General features: G+C 59.0%; 3 protein-coding genes and 1 long non-coding RNA gene across 13 annotated transcripts; 2 read left to right on the top strand and 2 right to left on the bottom strand.

Moving 5' to 3' along the window:
* Positions 1-3,340: 3,340 nt before the first annotated feature.
* LOC139702298 (uncharacterized) lies at positions 3,341-5,158 on the bottom strand. Its single transcript, XR_011704888.1, has 2 exons — positions 5,043-5,158; positions 3,341-4,448 (listed from the first exon to the last, which is right to left on the bottom strand). It is a non-coding gene; the product is annotated as an uncharacterized lncRNA (long non-coding RNA).
* A 91-nt stretch (positions 5,159-5,249) lies between these two features.
* Dus1l (dihydrouridine synthase 1 like) lies at positions 5,250-12,420 on the top strand. Of its 4 annotated transcripts, none has more exons than XR_003585390.2 (14): positions 5,250-5,333; positions 5,728-6,028; positions 6,537-6,645; positions 7,169-7,219; positions 7,667-7,779; positions 8,686-8,768; positions 8,981-9,084; positions 9,326-9,470; positions 9,710-9,806; positions 9,877-9,965; positions 10,574-10,719; positions 11,609-11,646; positions 11,814-11,967; positions 12,048-12,071. XR_003585390.2 is itself a non-coding variant. In XM_027955462.2 (14 exons), the coding sequence occupies exons 2-14, from the start codon at positions 5,792-5,794 to the stop codon at positions 12,185-12,187; spliced, it is 1,428 nt and encodes a 475-aa protein (XP_027811263.1). In that variant the 5' UTR covers positions 5,252-5,333; positions 5,728-5,791; the 3' UTR covers positions 12,188-12,420. The 4 variants fall into 4 exon arrangements, 3 of the variants coding, with proteins under 3 accessions (XP_027811266.1, XP_027811264.1, XP_027811263.1); XM_027955462.2 differs by having other exon boundaries at positions 5,252-5,333; positions 11,892-11,967; positions 12,048-12,420; XM_027955465.3 differs by lacking the exon at positions 11,814-11,967 and having other exon boundaries at positions 12,048-12,173.
* A 292-nt stretch (positions 12,421-12,712) lies between these two features.
* Positions 12,713-18,047, bottom strand: Gps1 (G protein pathway suppressor 1). 5 transcript variants are annotated; one of them, XM_071603081.1, is made up of 14 exons: positions 18,025-18,047; positions 16,725-16,817; positions 16,063-16,244; positions 15,336-15,512; positions 15,123-15,258; positions 14,959-15,036; positions 14,740-14,800; positions 14,244-14,329; positions 14,036-14,130; positions 13,818-13,923; positions 13,666-13,746; positions 13,446-13,583; positions 13,237-13,371; positions 12,713-13,161 (listed from the first exon to the last, which is right to left on the bottom strand). In XM_071603081.1, the coding sequence occupies exons 2-14, from the start codon at positions 16,800-16,802 to the stop codon at positions 13,087-13,089; spliced, it is 1,428 nt and encodes a 475-aa protein (XP_071459182.1). In that variant the 5' UTR covers positions 16,803-16,817; positions 18,025-18,047; the 3' UTR covers positions 12,713-13,086. The 5 variants fall into 5 exon arrangements, with proteins under 5 accessions (XP_071459182.1, XP_027811258.2, XP_027811259.2 ...); XM_027955457.3 differs by lacking the exon at positions 18,025-18,047 and adding an exon at positions 17,604-17,684; XM_027955458.3 differs by lacking the exon at positions 18,025-18,047 and adding an exon at positions 17,604-17,684 and having other exon boundaries at positions 14,740-14,797.
* Positions 17,786-22,914, top strand: Rfng (RFNG O-fucosylpeptide 3-beta-N-acetylglucosaminyltransferase). Of its 3 annotated transcripts, none has more exons than XM_027955518.2 (9): positions 17,786-18,049; positions 18,147-18,195; positions 18,678-18,780; positions 18,878-19,031; positions 19,126-19,214; positions 19,297-19,462; positions 19,747-19,832; positions 19,909-20,017; positions 22,224-22,914. In XM_027955518.2, the coding sequence occupies exons 1-8, from the start codon at positions 17,786-17,788 to the stop codon at positions 19,988-19,990; spliced, it is 993 nt and encodes a 330-aa protein (XP_027811319.2). In that variant the 3' UTR covers positions 19,991-20,017; positions 22,224-22,914. The 3 variants fall into 3 exon arrangements, with proteins under 3 accessions (XP_027811319.2, XP_027811317.2, XP_027811316.2); XM_027955516.2 differs by lacking the exon at positions 22,224-22,914 and adding an exon at positions 20,664-21,135; XM_027955515.2 differs by lacking the exon at positions 22,224-22,914 and having other exon boundaries at positions 19,909-21,135.
* Positions 22,915-24,438: the final 1,524 nt, after the last annotated feature.

Genomic DNA, 24,438 nt, shown 5'->3' with positions numbered 1-24,438 from the left:
ACCACAGGCTGCCCCCATCCCCAGCCTGTGCCAGCCTTAGCTCAGAAGCAGTGCAGGCCTGCTATGCCCGGGAGGGCCAGACCTCATGACAGGAAGCTCCCTGTTCTCCCCAGGGGGACGGGGGACTGTCAAAAGCAACAGACATCATTCAGACTTGTCGCGCTCCTCACAACTAAACCAGGTCACTCCAGGCGAACGAACGGGGCTGCCTGAAATAACCACACAAGAGACACCTTTTCCTTTGGGTCCTGTGACTGCTCCTCTGACCTTAGGGGTCTGGAGAGAGAGAGAGAGAGAGAGAGAGAGAGAGAGAGAGAGAGAGAGAGAACACGCGCTGAACACTTTTATTGGGGAGAAGCCATTCAAATGAGGCAGGGGGTCAGGTTTGGGGGGCTGAGTCTAGCTTCCTGATGTCTGCTGTCAGCAGGTTGACTGACATCTAGGAAGGCCACACCCAAGGGCAGAGCAAGAGAAGGGGACACACAAAGGGAGTTTCCATGGAACATTCTATCCCAAACAGGGCAAAGGGGAGGATTACGAAAGAACAGGTGAGTGTAGCTCTACCCCAGGGTGTGCCTACTCAGACAACTGGCCTTGCTGTCCGAGTGGGGGAGAAGACCGAGTCCCCAGTCACGGCACTAATGGCACTACCGCGCCAGACTGCAGTGATCTTTCAGATCCCTGGTGCATCAGGACTGGAAGGTGTGGTCTCAGTGTGGCCCCCACAGGCTAAAAATGAGAATGAGGTAGGAAATGAACACATAATAGCTGTTGCTAAACACACAGAAAAACATTGCATTGTAGCTGGTGCAGTGGGGCACACCTGTTATCCCAGCAGTCGGGGAGGCTGAGGCAGGAGGACTGCAAGTTCAAAACCAGCCTCAGCAACTTAGGGAGGCCCTAAGCAATTCAGTAAGACCCTGTCTCAAAACAAAATATGAAAAAAGGGTTGGGAATGTGGCTCAGTATTTGAGTGCCCCCGCGTTCAATTCCCTGTGCCAAAAAAGGAAAAAGAAAAACATTGCATTATAGATGCAAAAAAACTCAGCAAACCCAAAAAAGACGAATATAAAGAAAACCAGTCAGACGCATCACTGAAAACCAAAGGCAAGGAAAAAATCTTGCCAGATGCCGACCTGCAATCCCAGAAAATCAGGAGGCTGAGTCAGGAGGATCGCCGGTTTGAGGACAGCCTGGGCAACTTAGTGAGACCCTGTCTCAAAATAAAATAAAAAGGGTGGGGATGTGGCTCCGTGGGAAAGCACCCCAGGTTGCATCTTCCATCTCCAGAGCCAAGAGCTACCACAGGCTGTTTCCTGGGGGACACTAAGCTGGGCTCCCTGTCCCAGAGCCATGGCCAGGCAGGTGCAGGCTAGGCCTGGGTCAGACAGGAGCCACTAGGGCGACTGCCAGTATAGGCAGATCTCCTCCTAAACAAGAACAGCTGAGGGAAGCCTTCTCCATCAAGGAGAACGTCGTCAGATGGCACCTGCGTCTCTACTCAGTAACGCAGGTCGTCACACATCTTAAAAACGTCTTTGGGGGGCTGGGGTTGTGGCTCAGTGGTAGTGCATTCCGCCTGGCACATGTGAGGTTCAATCCTCAGCACCACATAAAAATAAATAAATTAATTAAATGAAGATATTGTGTCCATCTACAGTTAAAAATATTTTTTTAAACAAAGACTTCTTTAGGGGCGGGGTTGTAGCTCAGCGGTAGAGTGCTTGCCTGGCCCGTGCAGGACCCTGGGTTCTATCCCCAGTCCTGAAAATAATGATTCTTTAAACGTGGTTTTAGTTTTTGAGCATATTTATAACTGCTGCTCTGAACTGTCTGCTCAGGGCAGTGTTGGGCCCCTCAGAGACGGCTTCTGGGCGTCACTTTCTTTCCCGAGCTTGGTCTATATCTTTTCCTTTCTTTACATGTTTCATGATTTATTGATTGAATTTTTTTCCCTGTGGTGCTAGAAATGGAACCCAGGGCCTCAGGCACACCAAGCATGTGGTCTATCACTGAGTTACATCTCAGCCCTGATTTTTTGTGGGGAGGGTACCAGGGATTGAACTCAGGGGCACTGAGCCACACCCCAGCCCTATTTTTTATTTTATTAGAGACAGGGTCTCACTGAGTTGCTTAGCGCCTCACTAAACTGCTGAGGCTGGCTGTGAACTGGAGATCCTCCTGCCTCCGCCTGCCAAGCCCTGGGATCACAGGTGTGGGCCACAGCGCCTGGCCCCCAGCCCTGATTTTTTTAAAGAAACCTTTTTTTGCCATTGTTACCCATGGCAATAGAGTGTGCTTTGACGTATCATGTATGCATGGAGAGCGACTTGACATTCTTTTGGTTGTACGAGATGTGGGTCACACTGGTCACAGGTTCATATCTGAACACGGGAGAGTGACGTCCACTTCCTTCTGCTGTCTTCCTGCTCCCATCCCCCTCTCTTCCTCCCATTCCTCCAGTCCAACCTGGCAACCACCACTCCCCTCCCCACCCCACCCCAACTCGCCTGCCTATTGTGAGGCGCATCAGCATATCAGGGGAGCATTCAGCCTTTGGTTTGGGGGATTGGCTTATTTCACTTAGCAAGATAGTCTCCAGCTCCTTCCATTTATCAGCAAATGCCATGATTTTATTCTTCTTTACAGTTGAGTACTATTCCATTATGTACATGTACCACATTTTCTTTATCCATTTATCTATTAAAGGCCTCCTAGATTAGATTGGTTCCGTAGTTTAGCTACTGTGCATTGAGCTGCTATAAACATTGATGTGCCTGCATCACTGTAGTATGCTGATTTTAAATCTTTTAGGTATGGAATAAGGAGTGGAATAACTAGGTCGAATGGTGGTTCCATTCTGTTTTCTTTTTTTTTTTTAACATTTATTTTTTAGTTATAGGTGGACACAAATCTTTTATTTTTTTATGTGGTGCTGAGGATCGAACCCAGTGCCTCATGTATGCTAGGTAAGTGCTCTACCTCTGAGCCACAACCCCAGCCCCCCCATTTGAAGTTTTCTGAGGAATCTCCATACTGCTTTCCAGAGTAGTTGCACTAGTTTGCAGTTACACCAACAATGTATGAGTGTGCATTTTCCCCACATCCTCACCAACAATTATTGTTACTTGTATTCCTGATAATTGCCATTCTGACTGGAGTGAGATGAAAGTTTTAATTTGCACTTCTCTAATGGCTAGAGATGTTGAACATTTTTTTCATGTTTGTTGAGTGACTGTATTTCTCCTTCTGTGAAGTGCCCATTTTGTTGCTTTCCCCATTTATTGATTGGGTTATTTGTTGTTTTGATGTTGATTTTTTAAAAATGTTTATTTTTAAGTTTTAGGTAGACACATATCTTTATTTTACATTTATGTGATGCTGAGGATCGAATCAAGTGCCTCGCGCATGCTAGGCGAGCACGCCACCTCTGAGCCACAGTCCCAGCCCCATGATGTCAATTTTTTTTTTTTAATTCTTCATGTATCCTGGACATTAATGCCCTATCTGAGATGCAGGTGGCAAAGATGTTCTCCCATTCTGTAGGTGCTCTGCACATTCTTGATTATTCCCTTTGCTTTGAGGGCTTTTTAGTTTGATTCCATCCCACTTATTGATTCTTGATTTTACTTCTTGTGCTTTAGGAGTCTTGTTGAGGAAGTCAGTCCTGAGCTGACAGGGTGGAGATTTGCCAGCCTTGATTTTTTTCAAGCCCCTATTTTGTAATTGAACACTGGGCACTTTAGAGAATATACCACAGAAACTCTGGATTCTAATTCCCTCTCCTTCCCATCAAGTGTGGTTCTTTTCTTGTTGAGTGACATGCCTGGATGACTTGTGTGCGAGTCTGTCTGCTCTGCAGTCTTTGCCCAGGGTGGCCTCCCGGGCCAGCACAGGCTAGTGCAATTATACTTGAAGATCCTGACCATTTCCTGATGGCTCTGAGTGTGGGCGGCAGATGCCCTCAAAGTCCATTCACAGCTTTACCCTGCACAAGGCTCCTGCTCAGCAGCCTTTAGGTTCAAGGCTGGGACCTCCTCCTTTGCTGGCTTTCCAGTCCCAGAGACTCTGCAGGGGATCATAGGCAGCTGTGGCAGGTCCTGTGGCCATCTTTTCTTTTATTTTTTTAGTTGTTGGTGGACTTTTGGTTTATTAGTTAATTAATATGCAGTGCTGAGAACAGAACCCAGTGCCTCACACATGCTGGGCAAGGCTGCAACCCCAGCCCCCTCTCGTGGCCATCTTATTCCCAAATTTCCTTGCAAGTGTCTGGTGCCTTTAGTCAGATAAGCTCTAAGAAGCTGCTGCCTTTGGTCAGATAAGCTCTGAAAAACTTCTTTCAAGTTTAGTTGACTCTCCAATGCTTCAGCTTAATATTCTTCCTATCATCCCTGAGGTCTGAGTAGGTCTGGGTCAAAACAAGGCAGGAAGGAATGGACAGAAGGGCACTAGAACAACAAGAAGAGGAGCATCAGGGGGCTGGGGAGCAGGGGAGAAGGGGAGATGGGGGAGACAGGGAGCTGGGGAGAAGGGGAGATGGGGGAGACGGGGAGAAGGGGAGATGGGGGAGAAGGGGAGATGGGGAGACAGGGAGCTGGGGGAGACGGGGAGCCAGGGAGCCGGGGGAGCCGGGGGAGACGGGGAGCCGGGGAGCCGGGGGAGCCGGGGAGACGGGGGAGACGGGGAGCCGGGGAGCCGGGGAGACGGGGAGACGGGGAGACGGGGGAGACGGGGTGACGGGGAGACGGGGAGACGGGGAGACCGGGGAGACGGGGAGACGGGGGAGACGGGGAGCCGGGGAGACGGGGAGACGGGAAGACGGGGAGACGGGGGAGACGGGGAGCCGGGGGAGACGGGGTGACGGGGAGACGGGGAGACGGGGAGACCGGGGAGACGGGGAGACGGGGGAGACCGGGGAGACGGGGAGACGGGGTGACGGGGAGCAGGGGAGACGGGGAGCAGGGGAAACGGGGAGACGCGGAGCAGGAGAGATGGGAGAGAGGGGAGCTGGGGAGCTGGGGTGACGGGGAGCTGAGGCCGACCGGAAGTGGGGAGACGGGCCGGAGAAGGACGTTTTCTCTCCTGAGGTGCTTCAGTGCGTTGACCGGCTCCCGCCGGGGTTCCTGGGACCTTAGAAAGAACTCCCGCCGACATCCGCTCAGCTCGGGCCCCTTGGCGCCAGGTGCTGTTTCCGAGGCCGTGTTTCCTGCTACACCGCGGGCCTCCCGGAGCGCCGGGCGGCACGCTTCCGGCGCGGCACTTCCGGCGGCGGCGCAGTCTGACGGAGCTTGGGCGCCGGCCGCGTTCCAGCGGGTCTTCCTGGTGGTGCCGCGGTAAGGAAGGGCGCGGGCGGCCTGGTCGGAGCGCGTCCTGGCGCTGGCCCGCGTTGAACCCCGGGCTGTTCGGCTCCCGGCGGTGCCGGAAGCCAGTCCCCAAGGCGCTCCGTCGCGGGCCTCCCGGGCGGCCGCGGACAGCCGGACAGAGCCGGGGCGGGAGGCCCTGCCCCGGCGGCGCTGTCCAGACTGCCCGTCACCCTCCACACGGTCCAGCCAGGCAGCGTTGAATACCAGGGCCGAGGAGGGCGAGGGATGGGCCGGGGTCCTTGCTGGAGGTGGTTCCCGGCCCAGCGCTGGTTGAGGAGACGGGTCACCACTCAGAGAGCCTGTGCCCACCGCCTCTCGCTCTGCACTGAGCTCAGGCCGAGGCTGAGCCCGCCTCTCTCCCCAGGTCTGGCCCTGTACTGGGCTCCCAGGCTGGGGCGGAGCCTGGTGCCCCCCTCCGTGTGGACGTGATGCCCAAGCTGCAGGGGTTCGAGTTCTGGAGCCGCACCCTGGGGGGCGCTCGCCATGTGGTGGCGCCCATGGTGGATCAGAGCGAGCTGGCCTGGAGGCTGCTGAGCCGCCGCCATGGGGCACAGCTCTGCTACACTCCTATGCTGCATGCCCAGGTCTTTGTCCGGGACGCCAATTACCGGAAGGAGAACCTGTACTGCGAAGTGTGTCCTGAGGACAGGCCCCTCATAGTGCAGGTGGGCAGCAACCACGTCCCCAGCGGTGAAGCACCGTAGCCCTTCACACTGGCTAGTCCCAGCAGCCAGACACGTGTGGCTGAGCCCATCCTCCAGGTGCACCTCCCAGAGGCTTACCCCTCCCTTGGAGCTGGCTCAGGCACTCATGAAAGAGTGCCCTGGATAACTGGAGCAGCTCACAGCCCATGGCCTGACCTTGATGCTGCCCGTCACCCTCACAGGCCTTTCTTCTGGGAACAGTTACCAGAGACCTGTGCTGTTAGAAGTCGGCACTAGCAGCTTCTGTTACTCATCAAGGAGAATTCTCTAGATCTGTAATGCACTCTCCTGTGGGGAGGGGACGAATCCCACTATCGTATTGTAAACGTTGGTAGGCCAGGATACTCCCAAGGCTGGACCCCAGGACTACAACCATTGTGTCACAGTGGAACCCCTCACAGGATTGGGCAGCCTGGGCACTGAGGGACCTGAGCCTGGCTTGCCTCATGGGTATATTTCTTATTTTCAGTTCTGTGCCAATGACCCTGAGGTGTTTGTCCAGGCAGCTCTCCTGGCTCAGGATTACTGTGATGCAATTGATCTGAACTTGGGCTGCCCACAGATGATAGCCAAAAGGGGTGAGTTGGTATTCAGGGTCCTGCGATAGCCCTGTGGGGGCCCAGGCCCTGCCTCTGATCATGGCAGCAGCTGAGGCTTAGAAGCAGTCCTTCCCTTGGTGTTCCTCAGTGCTGGATGGAGGCAGCCATTCTGCTGACTAGACAGGTGCACAGGCAGGGTTCCTTACTCCTTGATGAGTATCTCTGCAGAAATGTGGCATGCCACTGGGCTCAGCCTCTCCCTCCCTGAGCCCCTCAGTAGGCACTGCTGGTCCTGGCCCACGTGATGTGTGTACAGTGTCCTTTGAGCATGTGCAGCTGGGCAAATAGAGCCCCCAAGTCAGATGCTGGCACACTGCTTGGGTCTGTGATCATCCCCCTGCCCCACCCAGATGCCCAGCTATTGTTTGTCATTAGTTTATGCAGCCTGGCAGGGGGCTTATGGCCTGTGGTTGCAGGAAGGACAGGGATTGTGGGCCACGTTGTGGGAGGGTGCTGAGGCACCTTGTACCCTGGCCTCACTGGGCCATGCTCATTGCTACAGGGCACTACGGCGCCTTTCTGCAGGAGGAGTGGGACCTGCTGCAAAGCATGAGTGAGTGGCCGCATGCCGCCAGGTGGGCAAGTGAAGGAGCCCCAGAGAAGCCCTGCAGGGCCGGGAGAGGACAGTGTGACAGAGTGTCCTGGATCACTCTGGCAGCTCCTGGCTGCTGTACCCTCCCTGTTGAAAAGAGGTGCCTGTGAAGAGCCACCTGTTCTGCACCAGCTTTCCCCTTAGAGCCAGACAGTAGGTGCTGGGAGTACCCTTGCTTGGCCACAGCCCCAGGGCCCTGTGGGACAGCCAAGTCTCTCAGCATTGGCCCCACGTCATGTGAACTTGTGAGGACAAGGGAAAGGCTGTGGTCACCTGCCCAGCAACCTGAGGGTGATGGCTGGGTGATGACCAGAGCTGCCCTCCAGGAGACTGATGCAGCTCCATGGGGCCTGGGCTGTGGGGCTCAGCTGGCTAAAGTGGGATCTCAGAAACCATATCTCTTCCCAGTTCTGCTGGCCCATGAGAAACTCTCAGTTCCAGTCACGTGCAAAATCCGCGTCTTCCCAGAGATAGACAAGACTGTGAGGTACGCCCAGATGCTGGAGAAGGCTGGCTGCCAGGTGAGGGCTGTGGCTTGCAGGCATGGGCGTCAGGGCTGAGGGGCAGCCAAGCTCTCTGAAAGCTTCAGTGAGACAGGCGTCTGCCCTCTTGTCTGCCCTCCTTTTGGGGCCCTTGCTTGGAGGATTCAGGTGAGGCGTTTTCTGTGCTGGGGCTGGTGGGCTTGTCAGTGGCCTGACCCCACTGACTCCAAGACATCCACCCTGAGCTCAGTCCTGTGACAGATGCCATCTTGGCTCTAGGGTGTGGTCCCCATGGGAGTAGCTCTGGGGAGCTCAGCAGCCTGGAGGGCTAGGGAGACAGGCCCCACAACTCTTGGTATATCTGGTCCCCTGTCCCTGTCCTCTGCATGTTGAGCTCTGCCCAATGCAGGCTGGAGGGACTCAGCCTTGAGGGTGCCCTTCAAGGTGCTTAACTGCTGGGGTTGGACAGGATCCTAAGTGATCTTGGGGTAAGGCCTGGGCAGGAGATTCCATCTTCCCTTCCCCCTCACACTGGTCCCTTGTACACCTATGACCTTGGGTGGTACTGCTTCTTCCTGGCCTGGGCACTGGCTCTTTTTTTGGTACTGGGGATTGAACCCAGAGGGGCTTTACCACTGCCATATCCTATAACACTTTTTTTTTTTTTTTTTCAGACAAGGTCTCACTAAGAGACCTTGCTTAGGGCCTTGCAAAGTTGCTGAGGCTGTCCTTGAACTTATGATCCTCCTGTGGGGTCTGACTTTGGACAGGATTGGGCATCCTTGGTGTAGCCTGGAGCAAGATCCCAAGGGCAAGGCTCACAGCACCTTTGGCCCAGGACGGCTTTTTCTCTATCTGGCTAGGGACCAGAGAAACTGAGGGAGGGGGTTCCCTGGAGTTGATCTGGAGGTTCAGTGGGTTGAGCTGGGTGCTGGTCTATCCTAGCTGCTGACGGTACACGGGCGCACCAAGGAGCAGAAGGGGCCCCTGTCAGGAGCAGCGTCCTGGGAGCACATTAAGGCTGTGCGGTGAGTGGACGGGGTGGGGAACACAGCCTGGTCTTTCATGGTGGGACATAAACCCAGCTCCACACCTGGGGTTGTTCAGTACACCTGACTTTCTGTGACCAGTTGGGGTGGGAGGCCCACGAACGTGGAGTTTGGGGCCTGTTTCCCCGTCTCTCCTGGGCCTTTCACTGCCCTGTTGGGGACAGCAGGGTCAGGCCTTTCTCCTCCTACAGGAAGGCTGTGGCTATCCCAGTATTTGCCAATGGGAATATCCAGTGCCTGCAGGACGTGGAGCGGTGCATCCAGGACACAGGCGTGCAGGGGGTCATGAGTGCAGGTGAGCAGGCGGATGCTCAGCCCCCTTCTTCCTTGATGCCCTGTTTTCATGAGCAGGCAGTCTGCTCTGATGGGCCTGCACTCTCAGACTAGGTTCCCTGGGCTGTTTCCAGTTCGTGACTGGCCAGTGAGCCAAGTGGTCAGTCCTGTCCTCAGCAGGAGGTGACCCAAAGGGTGTCCTAGGCTTTCCTCTCCCAGCCCAGGGGATGGCCCCACAAGGCCTGCCTCCCTCCTGCCTGCAGAGGGCAACCTGCACAACCCTGCACTGTTTGAGGGCCGGAGCCCTGCCGTGTGGGAGCTGGCTGAGGAGTACCTCGACATTGTGCGGCAGCACCCCTGCCCACTGTCCTGCGTCCGGGCCCACCTCTTCAAGCTTTGGCACCACACGTGAGTCACACATCAGGCAGAAGCCAAGCAGGACTGCCCAGGCATCAATCTAGGGGCCCTGCCTCAGTGTCTGGGGCTTCCCAAAACAACTTGCCACCAATCTGGTGCTGAAGGGTCAGAGGCTTGCGGGCAGGCGAGAGCCTGGGTGGGAGGCACTGGCTCTGTGCCCTGTGTGCATCTCAGGGTGGTGGCTGGGGCCCAGGAGCAGGCTCAGCTCCTGTGACAGGTATCTGCCTTAGGCTACAGGTGCACCAGCAACTTCGAGAGGAGCTCGCCAGAGTGAAGACCCTGGAGGGCATCGCTGCTGTGAGCCGGGCGCTGAAGCTGCAGTGCCAGGCAGGTACGGGGCTGCGGGGCCCAGCCATGGTGGCCAGGCTCAGTCATGACCGGGTCTGGGCCTTTGCAGGAGGACATGTCGCGGCAGGAGGAGGGAGCCAGGCCCACTGGTGACCTGCCTTTCTTCCACTGGATCTGCCAGCCCTGCGTCCGGCCAGGGTGAGCACTTGGGCCACTCCACGGATGTGGGACTCACATGGGGACCTTGGTGTGGAGCAAGGCACCTTTCCCGGGTGTTCCACCTGCTGCCCCTGGGGACCCGCCTGCTCTCTCTGGCTTTGGTGGAGGGTGCTGTCACTGAACATTTGGTTCCAGAAGCTACTTCCCCAAGCTCCTCTATACCTGGGGGATTTGTCCTTGGGGTCAAGACGTGGATTCTCTGGACTTTTCCTGAGCTCTTACAGCTGAGGCAGGCTATCGTTTGTGGCCACAGCCCTGCCTGGGCTTAGTGGCTTAGACAGTGGCACCTGAGGTTCAGACACCCTCCCAGGGAGGCCCCAGCCTTGTGCTAGCCACTCACCCCACCATATGTATGTAGCTGCCCCCTGTAGTCCTACACAGGCCAGCCCCTGCCTGGGCACCCTGAGAATGGAGCTGGCCAGGGTGCTTTGTAGATTCACATATGTCCTGTGCACTAGTGCCCACCATAGCTACCCAGTCCCTCCTCACCCTCGGACCCCCTCCAGAGGCTCTGACCCATGTGGCTGTGACTAGATGATCACCTCTTGTGGGTGTCCTTGGCTCTGCTCACTGCCCTTTCTCTCCAGGCCCAAGGAGAGCACCAAGGAAAGCAGTGGTGGCCGTAGCAAGAGGGCCCTGGAGGAAGAGGAGGGTGGCACAGATGGCCTGTCCAAGAACAAGCAGAAGAAGCAGCTGCGGAACCCCCACAAGACCTTCAACCCATCTCTGAAACGTGAGCACCCTGCAGTGGCTGGGCAGGAGCAGTCAGGCCCACCCCAGAGGCTCTTCTCTGCCTGCCTCTCATCCACAGCTCCAGAGCCAGAAGCAGATGCCTGGCTTTCCTTCCCACACTCCAGGGGCTTGGAGTTGTCACAGCTGTAGTGCTGTACTGGGGGACTGGCGGGGTGTGGACAGGGGACACATCTACTACAGTGTGTCAGATGAGGTTGTGGGGCGAGTCCTCAGCTGGGTGTTGTCCAGGTGGCCACTGGGAGCCTTGGGTTACTGAGGATATCCCTGGCCAGCAGAGCACTGGGTATGCCCCAGCCTTGTACAGGGATGGCCTGAGTAGCTCTCAGGAGCCCTTGGGAAGTGTTCTGAGGTCTCTGCAGCAGGCTGTGAAGGAGGTCAGATTAGGGTGAAAATGCTCCACCTCACAGGAAGACCTGATTCACAGTTCCAGGAGGCCTCAACCCAATGTGGCCTTCCCCTCAGCAACCTAGGCCAGACCATGTAATGTCTCTCAGGCCTGGATACTCTGATGCCTGCTCACATCTGAGTAGCTGCCACAGAGAGCAGAGCTTGGGGCCGAGTCCTGATTTTGGCCTTCTTGCTATGGAGACACAGCCAAGGGCACCAGAGCCCTAGAACTGAGTGGGGATGGGATAAGGCAGCTCTTCCTGTTAGGAAGAAGCCCCCCCCCCCCCCCCCCCCCGCTTCCTGTTTGTTTTCTAGCAAAATGCTCACTGCATTCTGCCACCATCCCTTACTTACCCAGACGTAGCCAACCCATATCCTTTGCCCCCGAGCCCCCGGAGCCCAAGTAAGCTTTGTGGAGGTGGACACTCAGCCCATCTCTGGCTCTCATTCAACCAGCATTTCTTTTTGTTCTTTTTTTCCAGCAAAATATGCAAAGTGTGACCAGTGTGGAAACCCAAAGGTTAGTCCTGGCAGCCTGCTGCCCAGGAAGTGGTGGGCAGTGCAGACTACCCCAACATTGTCTCAGAGGGTCCCTGTGCTGCTATGGGGCTGGTACTGTCCAGCTGGGAGGACAGCCATGGGGTGACCTGGCCTGGGGGGGCAGTGCCTTTCTGTGCTGATTCCCAGGGCTGTGACCAGGCCATGGGGCTTCTGGCATAGGCTTCCAGATGACTGGCCTCACCTCACTAGCTTTCCTGTGCCCAGGGCAACAGGTGTGTGTTCAACCTGTGCCGGGGCTGCTGCAAGAAGCGAGCCTTCCGAGAAACAGCAGATTGCCCAGGTGAGGGAGTGTCCCCACCGTCAGCCCACCTCCTCTAATGGGCATCTGGGCCTCCTGACCCCCAATCTCTTCTTTTCCAGGTCACGGATTACTTTTTAAAACCAAATTAGAGAAGTCTCTGACTTGGAAAGGGACCCAACCTGGGCTGCAGGAGCCTCCACAGACAGGGCCTGTAGCACCAGGTGGCTTCTCTGAGGTTGTGGGCAGTGCCCTGGCCTGAGGAGCCAGCAGGAGCCACCCCCACTCCGGGCCTGCAGCTGAGGCCTGGACACTTCTTAAGGAACTGCCTTTACTCAGGGAATCTCCTGCTGGTTTACATGGAAGGACATGCCGACATCCTCCCTGGCCCATACTGGGACCTGGCGATGCTGCACCCAGGCAGGCCCAGGCTGGACCTGCCTTGTCCACAGCTTGTGTGTTCAAAAGCGAACAATAAATCATTTCAGAGACACATGTGCAGACAGCCAACAGCCTATGGCCACCACCCTTCCAGACCCAGGGAGGCCCGGGGCTAGGAGGGCATGATTAGAACCAGCAGGGACCTAGGAGTCTGGGAAAGAGTGAAGAGGCAATACACTAAAGCCTATGCAGAACACAGCTGGGAAATTAGGGCTTCACCCAACCTCCCCCAAGAGTCTCCAGAGAGCATTCCACAGGAGACCTGGTGACAGCTGGAGGGGGCCCACAGAAGCCAAAAGCAACCCAGGTGCGATCAAGTGGCCACAGCAGGAAGCAGAGCCAGAGCAACCATCAGTCTACTCTTTAATGTATGCTGCAGTTGACAGTCTGCAATCCAAACAACACGTGAACAGGAAGGGTGTGGGAGACCGTGCTGCCAGGCAGGAGCCTGGGCACTGCATGGAGTCTGTTCCCTGGGCATGGAAGCCCATGAGGTCGGTCCTTTGTGGCCATCGTAGGCACCCTGTCTGCCTCCTTAGGCCCTAGCACAGAGTCCTGCCAGGTGGAGGGACACATAGAAGCCTGGCTAGAAGCTCAGGAGTGGCACCCAGAAGTCAGGCTGCTCAAGCTCCTCAAGGCAAGCAGGCAGGAAGCCCAGGAGCATGTCCAAGGGGGCAGGGAAGGGGTGTGCAAACCATCCTGGAGGCCGCTGGGTGCCCCTCACATGTTGGTGCTCATCCGGGACTGGCTGTTGGCCGGAGTCAGCTCCCCCTGGCTCCCTTCTCTGGGAGGGGACTGCAGTGGACAGGAGAGAGCTCAGCCAGGGGATGCACAGGTGCTGCCCGCTCCCTGATGCCCCCAGCTGCTCACCTTGACGTGGATCTGGTTGCGCAGCACAGCTGCCCTCAGGATCATGGCCTTGGCGCGTCGCTGGAACTCCTTCCCCATCAGCAAAGACTTCTCAAAGGTGGTACTGCGCTGATCCACATCCCGAGCATACAGGATCTGTGTAGGAACAGGTTTAGTGGGGCCCAATAGGGGCCCAACAGGCACCCTCGGCCCCACAGCCCCCTAGCCACCTTGCTATGCGAGTCGATACGGGCGTTGATGAGTCCTTCCAGAATGAGCTGTGTGAGCTCATCCTCCAGTGCTGCCACTGTGGTGTTGAAGGCTGCGGCCATCTTGTGCATGTCAGCTGACACATAAGGGCTGAAGTACTGTGGGGGCAGAGAGAGCACCAGCTGCCTGCCACTCTGGGGCACGTCCATCCCCACCAGCCTCTGCCTGCCCTACGCCTACCTGGATGAGCGCACGATTGCGGATCTGGGTGTACAGAGTTCTGACGTGGGGAGCGAGGTACATGTCCAAAAGCAGGTTGTCCTACAGAGGAAAGCTGGTTAGGGACCTTGCTGGACAGAATCCAGCCAGCAGGGCAGGACCTTGCCCCTCACCTTCATCTCATCCAGCATCTTCAGGCATGAAGCGTATTTGGACTCATAGAATTTAAAGATGATGTCTCGGACCTGTGGCTCCAGCTCCAGGAATAACTTGAAGGAGCTGCAGATGTCAGAGTGCTCAGCCCCACACCTCCACCTGCCCTCTCTACCCAGAGGGCTGGAAGGGCTCCACTCCCCAGGCACAAGGCTGAAGGGCCCCACACCCCACCCACCTGCTGGAGATGACATTGCGCTGCAATTCCTGCCGGTCAAATGTGGCCAATGCGCACAGACCTCCATAGATGGCCACATTGCTGGGGGAAAGTAGCTGAGGGGCATAAAGGGAGATGGGTTCACTGATGACCTGGCCCATCACCTACTCAAGAGAACACCTAGGACCCCATTCAGAGAAGACCAATGATGTGATCTGGACGCCCTCACCTCAGGGAAGTCGCAGTGATCGAATGAGGCCAACAGGAAGCACTTGGCAGCCTGCTTGTATTTGCGTGCAGCCAGCTCGGCCAAGCCTAGAGAAGGGGCAGTGAGGGAGAGGGTGGCGGCATTAGGCTGCCTGGAGCTGCCAAGAGGGCCTGGCCATCAGTGGTGCCCCCCAACCTAGAGACAGTCCTAACTGGGAAGCAGAAGTAACTCCACACTCCAGATATGCCTCCTCAGGCCAGGTGCCCAGGGCCTTGAACTGCTGCTGCTGCCTGCATCAGACACCCAGGCTCAGAGACACCAGCTGGGCTGCCAAAGGCAACACAGTGGCTTGTCCCAGGCACATGCTGGCAGGTGTCGCCTTGGTGTGTGGATTTGGGACACATGCATTCAACAGTGCCCTGCAGCCTTCCAATAACTTCCAGCTGTGAGACGGGGCCATTCCTGCCCCAGGGGTGGGGACTCAGGCCTGGCACCCTCTGGGTGGTGAGGGCCTCACCTGCAGCACACTTGAGCTTGGTGAGGATGCCTTGGGTCTGGCTGTCCCGCTCTCCACGCTGCTGCAGGGGAAAGCCACGTGCATAAGAGGGCTGCGCCCCTCCCCTCCTCATCTGGGGAGCCCGGGGCCCAGGCCCCAGCCCCAGCCTGAGAGGGGAATGAAAACAAAAGGGTCGTGGTCAGGCTCCCACAGCAGGGTCTCCAAGGAGGTGGGCCCTACCTCAGCAATCTCTGGGGTAGACTCAGCCTTGCTGACATAGCTCAGCACATGAGACCAATTCTGCAAGTAGACACTGACCTGGAGAACAAGGGGCAGGGCCACACTGAGCCTGGGCTGCCACCTCCTGGCTACCCAGTGCTGCCCCCTGCCCGCCACAGGCCCACCTTGATGACGTTGAGGCACATATTGATGACATGCTTGGCACTCGTACAGTAGTCTCGGGCGCGGGAGTAACACTTGAGAGCATTGCTGAGGTCTCCACAGTCAAGGTAGTGGTCACCCAGGTCATCGTGGCCGCGCCTGTAGACCTGGCTGTGAGTGGACACAGCAGGGGGCCAGCTGGGCCCAGACACCCCCTTCCCTGGGCAGGCCAGCACCTGATGCTCTCCTTGATGGAGTTGCCCTTGTAGTTCTTCAGGTCTGTGTCCAACTTCTCTAGCTTCAGCAAGGCCTTCTTCCGAGTGGCCTCCACCCAGGCTGTGTCCAGAGGTGGGGGCTCCACACCACTCTCAGGGATGGCATCGGGGGCATTCTGCAGCTCCCTGAGGGAGGACCTGGCCATCAGGACGCCGACGGTCACAGGGGCCAATGAGGTGGGCGGATGTTGCCAGCCACAGACAAGCCCTCAAGAGGCTCGTTCCCAACCCCAGCTAAAGGGCCACCTGTACCAGGAGCACAGGGACAACTGCTGACCCAGGAGCCCTCGGCTGAGAGGGGAGACCTGGCCAGGGGAGTGGCTTCCAGGAGAGGACTAGCTCCATGGGCTCCCCTGGAACATGCAGGCAGGTGCAGCTCCTTCAGCCGGAGAGGTAACACAGTGGCTTGTCCCAATCACATGCTGGCAGGGGTCACCTTGGTGTGTGGATTTGGGACACACGCATTCAACAATGCCATCCAACAATGAGCAGGGCCTGCGCAGCCTGCCCCTGCACTGCTTATCACGTGCGGGACTGCTGCTGTGTCACTGCACAGCTAGGGCACTGGGCATGGCAGGAGCACAGGAAGGCCCCCCCATCCAGGCCAGTCCCAAGCAGGGGGCACACCACATCCAGCCCCGGACACTTCCCACCACAAACGCCTTTTTTACCAAGGCCCTGGCCTTACCTGGTGGCCTCCGAGAGCTTCCGATGTATCTCCTCATACATATCCACATTGAAGGTCCTCTGCACGAAGGAGAGGGCCATCTTCAGGGCTTCCACCCGCAGTGGGGGGCAGTGGTCAGCAATGAACTGCAGCCGCTCAATGCGCATCAGCCCACTGTAGCTGGCTGCATACTGCTCCAGATCCTAGCACAGGTGTGAGAGGAAAGCAAACAGAGGGTCGGACAGTGCATATAAGGCAAGGTCCCATATCCCAAGCCCAGGGACAGCAGACAGAGAAGTCTGACTGCCCACAACAGGCACTGGACCTGGTGGTGCTGAGACCACTGGGTGGGTGGAGACCCCATGGTAGGGCTCTGCACCTCATGGCACTTATTAGTACTGGACTGGACTGAGCAGCCAACGGCATTTAACAGGTTGAGTCTCCCTGGAGATGAGACTCAACAGTCAGGGCTACTCCAGGTGGGTGAGAAGTGGGTGCAGGATGTCAGGCTAGGCTGAGAACCCAACATAAATGAGTGACGGAAAGCTGAAGAGTCCCAGTTCAGAGAAAGACCAGAAAAGTCACTGAAAAGCATCGGTCTGCCTAGGGAGCAGACTGCAGTGGGACTCTGGCCTGGACACCCAGCAGGACTGCGAAGGCCTCTCCCCGGCTGGGCTCTGTACCAGGGTGGGGTTCTCCACCACGTAGTTGACATCAGGCGCATTCTGGGGATCCTCCTGGGGGTCCACATCAATCTGCATGGGCTCCACAGCCCCCTGTAACATAGGTCAGGCATCTTAGGCACCTTCAGCTCTCAGGTCCTTCAAAACAGCGCACCACTCCCCGACCAGTGCTGCCCTCCCCAGCCCCTGCTCGACGGAGCTCAAAAGAAGCCCCTTGGCTGGCTGGCTGCCCAGGTTTGAGGGGGAAAGCAGACATCGGGTGGGCTTGTGTTCCCAGCCACCGCCTTCTCCCCAGAGGCAGGAGGACCCCCAGAGGCTCTGTCCTGAACAGCCACACGGAGGTGAGGGCCGCGTCAGGGGGAGGGAGAAAGGGATTATCGGGTGGCGCAGGGCCCGCGGGGAGGGCAGGGCCTGGCGGACACCTCGGAGAGCAGCGTGCAGGCCGACAGGCTGACGCTCAGGCTGAAGTCCCCGGCCGTGCCAGGCCGCAGGTCGGAGGCCGACGAGGAGGCCGAGCTGGGCGCAGGGCTGCCCGGCATCGCGACCTGACCGCAGCCCGCCCGGCCGCCGGCCGAGGAGCGTTGGCGCAGGGCGGAGGAGGGGCCGGGTCGTGCGCAGCCCGCGCGGCCGGTCCACGTTGCGCGCGGAGCCTCAGCCCGGCAGCCTCCCGCCCCCCTCGTCCTCCCCGCGGCCTCCCGTCCTCCCCGCGGCCGCTCCATCGCCCTCGAGGCCTCCCGCCCTCCTTCCCAGGGCCTCCTCGTCCTCCCCGTGGCCCCGGGGCCTCCTCGTCCTCCCCGGGACCTCCCGTCCTGCCCGCGGCCTCCCGCCTTCCTCGCGGCCCCAGGCCTGGAGGGCGCGGGCGCGGCCTCGGCTCATCACCTGCAGGTTAAACACCTGAACCGGCAGCGGCATCTTCCACCACCCCTCCGCGGCGCGCCGTCCACTTCCGGGGCGACGCGGCTGCCGCTTCCGGGTCGCAGGGCGGGGCTGGGCGCGGGCCACTCTTAAAGGGGCCGTGGGCCGCGCAAGCCGGTCCCCGGCGCCGGGGTCGCGGCGGCCGCATGAGCCGCGCGCGGGGCGCGCTGTGCCGGGCCTGCCTCGCGCTGGCCGCGGCCCTGGCCGCGCTGCTGCTGCTGCCGCTGCCGCTGCCGCTGCCGCTGCCGCTGCCACACGCGCCCGCCCCGGCCCCGGGCCCCGGCCCGACCCGCGCCGCTCCCCGCCTGCGGCCCGACGACGTCTTCATCGCCGTCAAGACCACCCGGAAGAACCACGGGCCGCGCCTGCGGCTGCTGCTGCGCACCTGGATCTCGCGGGCCCGCCGGCAGGTGCGCGCCCCGCCGCGCCCTCGGCTCGCCGCCGCACCTGCGCGCCCGCCTGCGCGGGCCCCGGGCGCGGGCGCCTCACGGCTCCTTTCTCCCGCAGACGTTCATCTTCACCGACGGAGACGACCCCGAGCTCCAGCTGCTGGGAGGTGAGCGCGCCCTGCGTCGGTGCTGCCGCGCGTCGCCGGGTGTCGCGCGTCCCTCGAAGGGTCCAGCCCCAGCCGCCCCGTGGCAGGAGCTGAGGCACTGGCCAGGTCACACGCCAGCAGAGGGAACAGCCAGGACGCCCACCCGCCGGCCAGCGCCCGGGGCCCCGTGTTGCCGGCCAGGTTCTGTTCCCCCGCCACTGCCACTGCCACTGCCACTGCTAGGTTTCCCGGGACCCCTGGCCAGTGCCACGTCCTCTGCCCGACAGGGAACGTCCCTTTCAGGTCTGGTCAGGGCTGCCCCTCCGCGAGCCGTTTCCGCTGCTGGACTCCCAAGGGCCGCTTGTGTGTTCAGTCCCAGCTGAGCGAGGCCGAGCTCGGGCTGCAGCTGGACGTGGGCCGGGCGGCCGGGCACCGCGCTCTGGCCTCGACCTCAGGGGTAGGCTGGGCGTCCACCCTCCACTTCCCCTCTGCCAACTCAGCAGGCGGCCGCGTCGTCAACACCAACTGCTCGGCGCTGCGAACCCGCCAGGCGCTCTGCTGCAAGATGTCCGTCGAGTACGACAAGTTCATCGAGTCAGGTCGCAAGTAGGCGGTGGTGTTCCCCGCTCCCCCAGGGAACCCGGGTGAATGGTGGGGGCCCTCTCGGCCACCAGCCCCGTGTACACCACTGCCCTCCCTGCAGGTGGTTCTGCCACGTGGATGATGACAATTACGTGAACCCCGAGGGCTTGCTGCATTTGCTGTCGGCCTTCTCTCCCAGCCAGGATGTCTACCTGGGGAGGCCCAGCCTGGACCACCCCATCGAGGCCACTGAGAGGGTTCCTGGAGGCGGCACTGTACGTGGTGGGGCAGATGGCCTGAGGATGGCGCTGGGGGTCAGGGCTGAGGAGCTCTCTCCTGGGCAGTCTGACCAGAGCTTCCTGTCTCCAGGTGACCACAGGCAAGTTCTGGTTTGCCACTGGTGGGGCCGGGTTTTGCCTGAGCAGGGGCCTTGCTCTCAAGATGAGCCCGTGGGCCAGGTGAGTAGGGGCCCAGCTGCTGGTGCTGGGAGGCGGTGGGACTGGGGTGAGGGCTGAAGCAGCTGACCAGCCTTCCCCGCAGCTTGGGCAGCTTCATGAGCACTGCTGAGCGGGTGCGGCTGCCGGATGACTGCACAGTGGGCTATATTGTGGAGGGGCTGCTGGGTGCTCGCCTGCTGCACAGCCCCCTCTTCCACTCCCACCTGGAGAACCTGCAGAGGCTGCCGCCCGAGGCCGTGCTCCAGCAGGTAGGCCCTGGGCTCCCTGGCGCCTCAGTGGGCGCTCCTGCCCCTGGGCCTGCCCCACCCTCCTCCATCACCCTGGCTGGCCAGCCCATCACCCAGGTGCTCTCCCAGCTGAGCAGGAGTACAGGGCTCCGCCTTGGCACTTCTGTGTGGTCAGGGGGGGACCCTGGCCAGGTCATTTTGTTACTGGGCACAAGGTCATCAGGTAAAGAGTCCCTGTGCATCTTCCCCGGGGTAGGGGTAGAGGAGAAAGGGCTGGCCCTCCTGTCTGCTTCCTGTTCTCCCAGGTCACCCTAAGCTACGGGGGTCCCGAGAACCCACACAACGTGGTGAACGTGGCTGGAGGCTTCAGTCTGCAGCAAGACCCCACACGGTGAGCAGGTGGAGGGCTTTGGGCCCCCGGGGCCCGTGTTGGCCCACAGTCTTGACTTCGATTTCTTCCTTCGCAGGTTTAAGTCTGTGCACTGTCTGCTGTACCCAGACACGGACTGGTGTCCCCTGCAGAGGAGGGGTGACCTCACCTCTCGGTGACTGAGGACTCCTGGTGGCTGCCCCCAGGTGGGCCTGGTTGGCTTCCTCTTGCCACCAGTACAGGTGCTGGGCAGATGCTCTGCTGGCCTCCCGCAATCTCTCAGCAGTCTCAGGGGCCAGGTGCTCGGATGAGCGAGGACCACCAAGTCCCGTGCCCTGGCTGCCCAGGGATGGAAGGAGGAGTGATGGGAGGAGGGTGGTGCTGCTGGGCCCACAGGCACCTCCCCAGCCCAGCCCAAGCATCACGCCTGCAGGGAGGGACCTCTGCCCAGCATCTGGACACCCAGGCTCCCAGGCTATGGCCTCCCTGCTCACCTGCAGAAGGGCCAGGCAGGCAGGATGCTCAGGAGTGGACTCCAGGAGGACTGTGGGCAAGTGAGGGGGCTTTCCCTGTAGGCCTCATGGGCACCCTCCCCACACAGACCGCTCGGTAGGGCCTGGGGCCAGCGTCAGGGCGTGTTCTCCGTAAAGCTGCACTTGCAGCCAAGAGCCTCCAGGGCTGGCCTCCCCTGGGGCCCTCAGGATGCCCTTCCCCATTCTGCTGGACACTCAGGTCTTCCAACGGAGCTCTGTCCTTCCTGCCCTGGCCAGGGTTCCTAACGCAGCCACAGTCAGGGAGCCCCGGCGTCAGGAGTGCAGCCTCCCGTCGTGCTCATTTGGGCTCCTATTTCAGTGGACACCCGCAGGTGGCAGCTCGGCCCTGCAGTCCTCCCCACAGCCACCCTCCTGCCCAGCTCGGCTCCCTTCAGGCTCTGACGAGAGCTTTTCAGGCCTGGTCCCAGGCGCTCTAGCTGCCCTCTCAGCGCGTCTCGAAGCAACTGCCTTGTGTGCGTCTGCACAGGTGTGCACTCCCACGTGCGGGTGGCTGAGAACGGATGGCCGCCGGTGGGCATGTGTGGACGTGTGCAGAGGGTGTACGCTCACTAGCCATGGGTCAGCTTAGGTGCTTACGTGGGGTGAAAGCGTGTGTCCTGTGCTGGGAGCCTGCCTTACACTTAGAACACCATCCCTTTCCCAGACCTGGGCCATGACGCCACAGCTCAGGCAGCTGTGGGATCTGATGTGGGGGACCCTGGGCTCCTAGCTGCGTTGCCAAGCCAGGGTGCTGGCCCATGTGTTGCATTAAATGCTTTTTCCACTCGGGATATTTACACCTTGCCATCGGTTCCTGGGACCCAGCCCCTGTGCGTTGGAGCAGCTGTGTGAAAGGCAGGGAGCCACACCATGTGGCAGGTCAGAGTTGGGGAGCAGAGCAAGGCACACCCAGGACATCTGGGTCAAGGGTTAACAGCCTCAGGAGCCAGGAGCAGTGGCACACACCAGTAATCCCAGTGGCTCAGGAGGCTGAGGCAGGAGGATGGTGAATTCAAAGCCAGCCTCGGCAACTTGGTGAAGGCTTCAGCAACTCAGCGAGACCCTGTTACTGAATAAAGTATATTTCTAAGGGGGGAGGGAGGGGCTACTGGGGGTGTGGCTCAGTGCTTAAGCGCCCCTGGGTTCAATCCCCGATACCAAAAGAAAAAAAATTACCAGCAAGCCTGGGAGGAGAACAGTAAGTTCTGAAGTCGCCTGGACAGCGGTTCCACAAGAGGGCGGCCCCTGTGTCCCAGTACATCTGCTTTGGCTGCTGGAGTGGAGGTGTGGCCAGCTGGCACTTGCTTCCCGACATGGGATTGGGTGGCCCCTTCTTCCCCCCTCACATGAGGATCTCCACCCACAGCCTCCCCACTGCCGCGTCCTTGGGCTAGGGATGTGTTCAGGCCACCAGAACAGCGACTGCCAGGTGCGGGCCACTGTCCCGCACGCACACATGGACTCCCTGCATCTTTACAGCCAGGTGTTCTCCACTGTGAGTCCAGCTAGAGCCAAGGGCCTGTGGCCCAGCCAGTTCAGGCTGCTGTGACCTGCAGCAGCGTGCAGCTGCTGGCGGGGAGGGGACCTGTCCATGGAGGGCTCCCTGGAGGTGGGGCTCTGAGCCCAGAGGTGTAGGTGTGTGACTGCTGAGCTACCGGCCCTTTCTACTTTTTATTTTAGGATGGGGTTTTGCTAAGTTGATGAGTCTGGCCTCGAACTCTTGAACAGCCTGCCCCAGCCTCTCAGCCACCACACCTGGCTTCTCTCCTTTTCTGATCCACGTTGAGGCTGCTCCTGAGGTCTTGTAGCCTCTCTTCTGAGTGACTAGGCCCACCAGAGTTGTGGTCAGACTTTTCTAACTGGTGATTTTGTACTTTAGTCCAAAAAGTTGTTCCCAGGCAAAGCCAGTCCTGCAACTCACGATTTGGGAGAAGACTGCCCACCCCAGACTCGGGCCCTCCCATGGGGATCGCTCAGACTGAAGAGCAACCACTGCTGGGAGGACTGGAAGAGTCCGGAGGTGACCCACAGCTCAGGAGCAGGAGCGGGACCTAGAGATGGCAGCTGGGGCCCCAGGAGTGGCACAGCATGAGAGGCCAGGGTCACACAAGTCACACGGGCTAGGGTGTCTGGCAGGTTACAGGAAGTGGCCGTGCCTTGTCAGTGCCTCCCCACCTGTCCAGCCTGGAGTGGTAAGCCCCGAGACCCTGCGGCCCCTCGCACCTTGCCAGGGAGGCCCAGGAGAGGAGCAGCCAGGCCAGACCTCCCTCCAGAGCAGCCCACAGCCCAGAAGCCCCTGCGCGGCCCCAGCAGAGCAGTCGGCAGCTCCCGTGCCCTCCAAAGGGAGCTGTGTGCCCCCCAGATAGCTGCTGCACCTGCCTTCCAGAGAGAAGGAGACCACCAGGGTGTGCGGCTTAGTCCACCTCTGAAAGAGGAAGTGGGTGAAGCACTTGCTCTCTCTTTGGTTTCTTGTATAATTCACAAACTGCCTGCAGTGGACATGTAGTAGATATATAGAAAACGTTATTGACTAACATTAAAAATTGTTGGGCTGGGGACGTAGCTCAGTAGCAGCTGGTGCATGAGTCCCTGGGCTCCAGCACCTGTGTACTTGGTCATTTTCTGGACAAGCCTCTACTAAGCTTCAGTACCCCCCATGTGACTGCCCACCAGGCACCTGAGGACCAGTGCCCATAGGTTGGACCTGGCCAGCAAGCTGGGGAGGGCTCCAGGGCCGGATGAGAAGAACTGATGCAAACAGTTGGCGCCCACTACGTGCAGATTACTTGCAAATTCACCCCTCGCTAAATTTTATGTGTAACCCCAAACCAATATTTGCTTAGAGGAGGAGATTATTCACAGATGCACAGAGTGGGGGCAATTTGAGTGGCCGCCTTGGCAATTTAGGGAGCTCTGTCTCAAAATGAGAAAAGGGCTGGGTTCAATCCCAGCACTGAAAAAGTAGAACTCAGTGGCTGATGGACCCCTTCCCGGCTAAGGCCAGGCTCAGGGGCCTGCCCTCTGGCTCTGCTCTGATGCGGAGACATGGGTGCTCTACTGCGGTTCTGCTCAGGCCGCTGGACCTGCTGGAGCCCCAACTCTGGCACCCAGAGGTGGCCGGCCTCAGACAAGTCACTTACAACATTTTACTTTCTCTCAAAAAATAGACTCTGCAGAAGGCGTCGCCCCTAAGCTGCAGGAGAGGTCTGTTTCCTGGCGGCCACGGCTGAGCATTAGTTTATTCCGTGGTTGCACAACTCTGTGAGTGTGATGAAAACCAGCGAATTGTACATAAGGGACTGCCCAAACCTCCCGAGACGGGCTGGTTGAGAGGCCCAAGCAGCACTGGGCACCGGGGACCTGTCCACAGCACGCTTGGGGGCAACTTGGTGCTGCAGCTCATCCTGGGGACAGCAGCAGAGGGGTCCTCCACCTGCGTCTGCAGCCAGGGGCCAGGGGGTGGAGTTCAGAGCCCGACGTCAGACGCCTTGTTTATCAGGTCTGGGAAGGTCCAAGCCTGGCTGGTCACACAAGATCAAGGTACAGTGTGATTTCTAGCCAAGATACAGAAAGGAAGGTGGTGGTGGTGGGGAGACCTTTGGTGTTACCTAAGAAGTCAGTTGGCGGTGGGGGGGGGGGCACGCCTGTGTTCCCAGCGCCTCCAGAGGGGGGCAGGAGGACCACGGTGTAGGCCAGCCTGGGCAACTTGGGGAACCTTATCACAAATGTAAGAAGGGCTGGGATGTGGAGCACTCCTGGGCTCGCCCCAGGACGGGGGCGGGGAGTGAGTCAAGATAAAGGGTAAGATTGGAAGAGCACAGTATCTGAGCCCATAGTTTTATTATTTATTTTTGGTGCTATGGATTGAACCCAGGACCTTGCACATACTAGACAAGTTCTCTACCACTGAACAACATCCCCAGCCTTTATAATGCGATTTTATTAACAAACGTTTCCACCAAGAGGTCTCCGGGACCAGATGGTCCGATTTACTAGACATTCAAGGGAAGGCTTCTATCAATATGAGACTCAGCAAATAGAGGACCTTTCCCAACTCCTACCGCAAGGCCAGCAGGACCTGTTTCCAGCTCAGA

This window comes from Marmota flaviventris, chromosome 17 (assembly GCF_047511675.1).
Source record: "Marmota flaviventris isolate mMarFla1 chromosome 17, mMarFla1.hap1, whole genome shotgun sequence".
Classification (NCBI taxonomy): domain Eukaryota; kingdom Metazoa; phylum Chordata; class Mammalia; order Rodentia; family Sciuridae; genus Marmota; species Marmota flaviventris.
The sequence above is the reverse complement of the archived record's forward strand: the minus strand, read 5'-3'. Positions and strand labels throughout refer to the sequence as shown.

What these genes read in the sequence shown, in the direction of transcription:
- Rfng (XM_027955518.2), top strand. Translation starts at nt 17,786, where the DNA reads ATGAGCCGCGCGCGGGGCGCGCTGTGCCGGGCCTGCCTCGCGCTGGCC. An exon ending in TCTCGCGGGCCCGCCGGCAG is followed by an intron (nt 18,050 to 18,146) that starts GTGCGCGCCCCG and finishes TTTCTCCCGCAG; the next exon opens with ACGTTCATCTTCACCGACGG. An exon ending in CGAGCTCCAGCTGCTGGGAG is followed by an intron (nt 18,196 to 18,677) that starts GTGAGCGCGCCC and finishes CCAACTCAGCAG; the next exon opens with GCGGCCGCGTCGTCAACACC.
- Gps1 (XM_027955457.3), bottom strand. Translation starts at nt 17,636, where the DNA reads ATGCCGCTGCCGGTTCAGGTGTTTAACCTGCAG. An exon ending in AAGCTCTCGGAGGCCACCAG is followed by an intron (nt 15,513 to 16,062) that starts GTAAGGCCAGGG and finishes CCTGATGGCCAG; the next exon opens with GTCCTCCCTCAGGGAGCTGC. An exon ending in ATCACTGCGACTTCCCTGAG is followed by an intron (nt 14,131 to 14,243) that starts GTGAGGGCGTCC and finishes TATGCCCCTCAG; the next exon opens with CTACTTTCCCCCAGCAATGT.
- Dus1l (XM_027955462.2), top strand. Translation starts at nt 5,792, where the DNA reads ATGCCCAAGCTGCAGGGGTTCGAGTTCTGGAGCCGCACCCTGGGGGGC. An exon ending in CTTCAACCCATCTCTGAAAC is followed by an intron (nt 10,720 to 11,608) that starts GTGAGCACCCTG and finishes CTTTTTTTCCAG; the next exon opens with CAAAATATGCAAAGTGTGAC. An exon ending in AGAAACAGCAGATTGCCCAG is followed by an intron (nt 11,968 to 12,047) that starts GTGAGGGAGTGT and finishes CTTCTTTTCCAG; the next exon opens with GTCACGGATTACTTTTTAAA.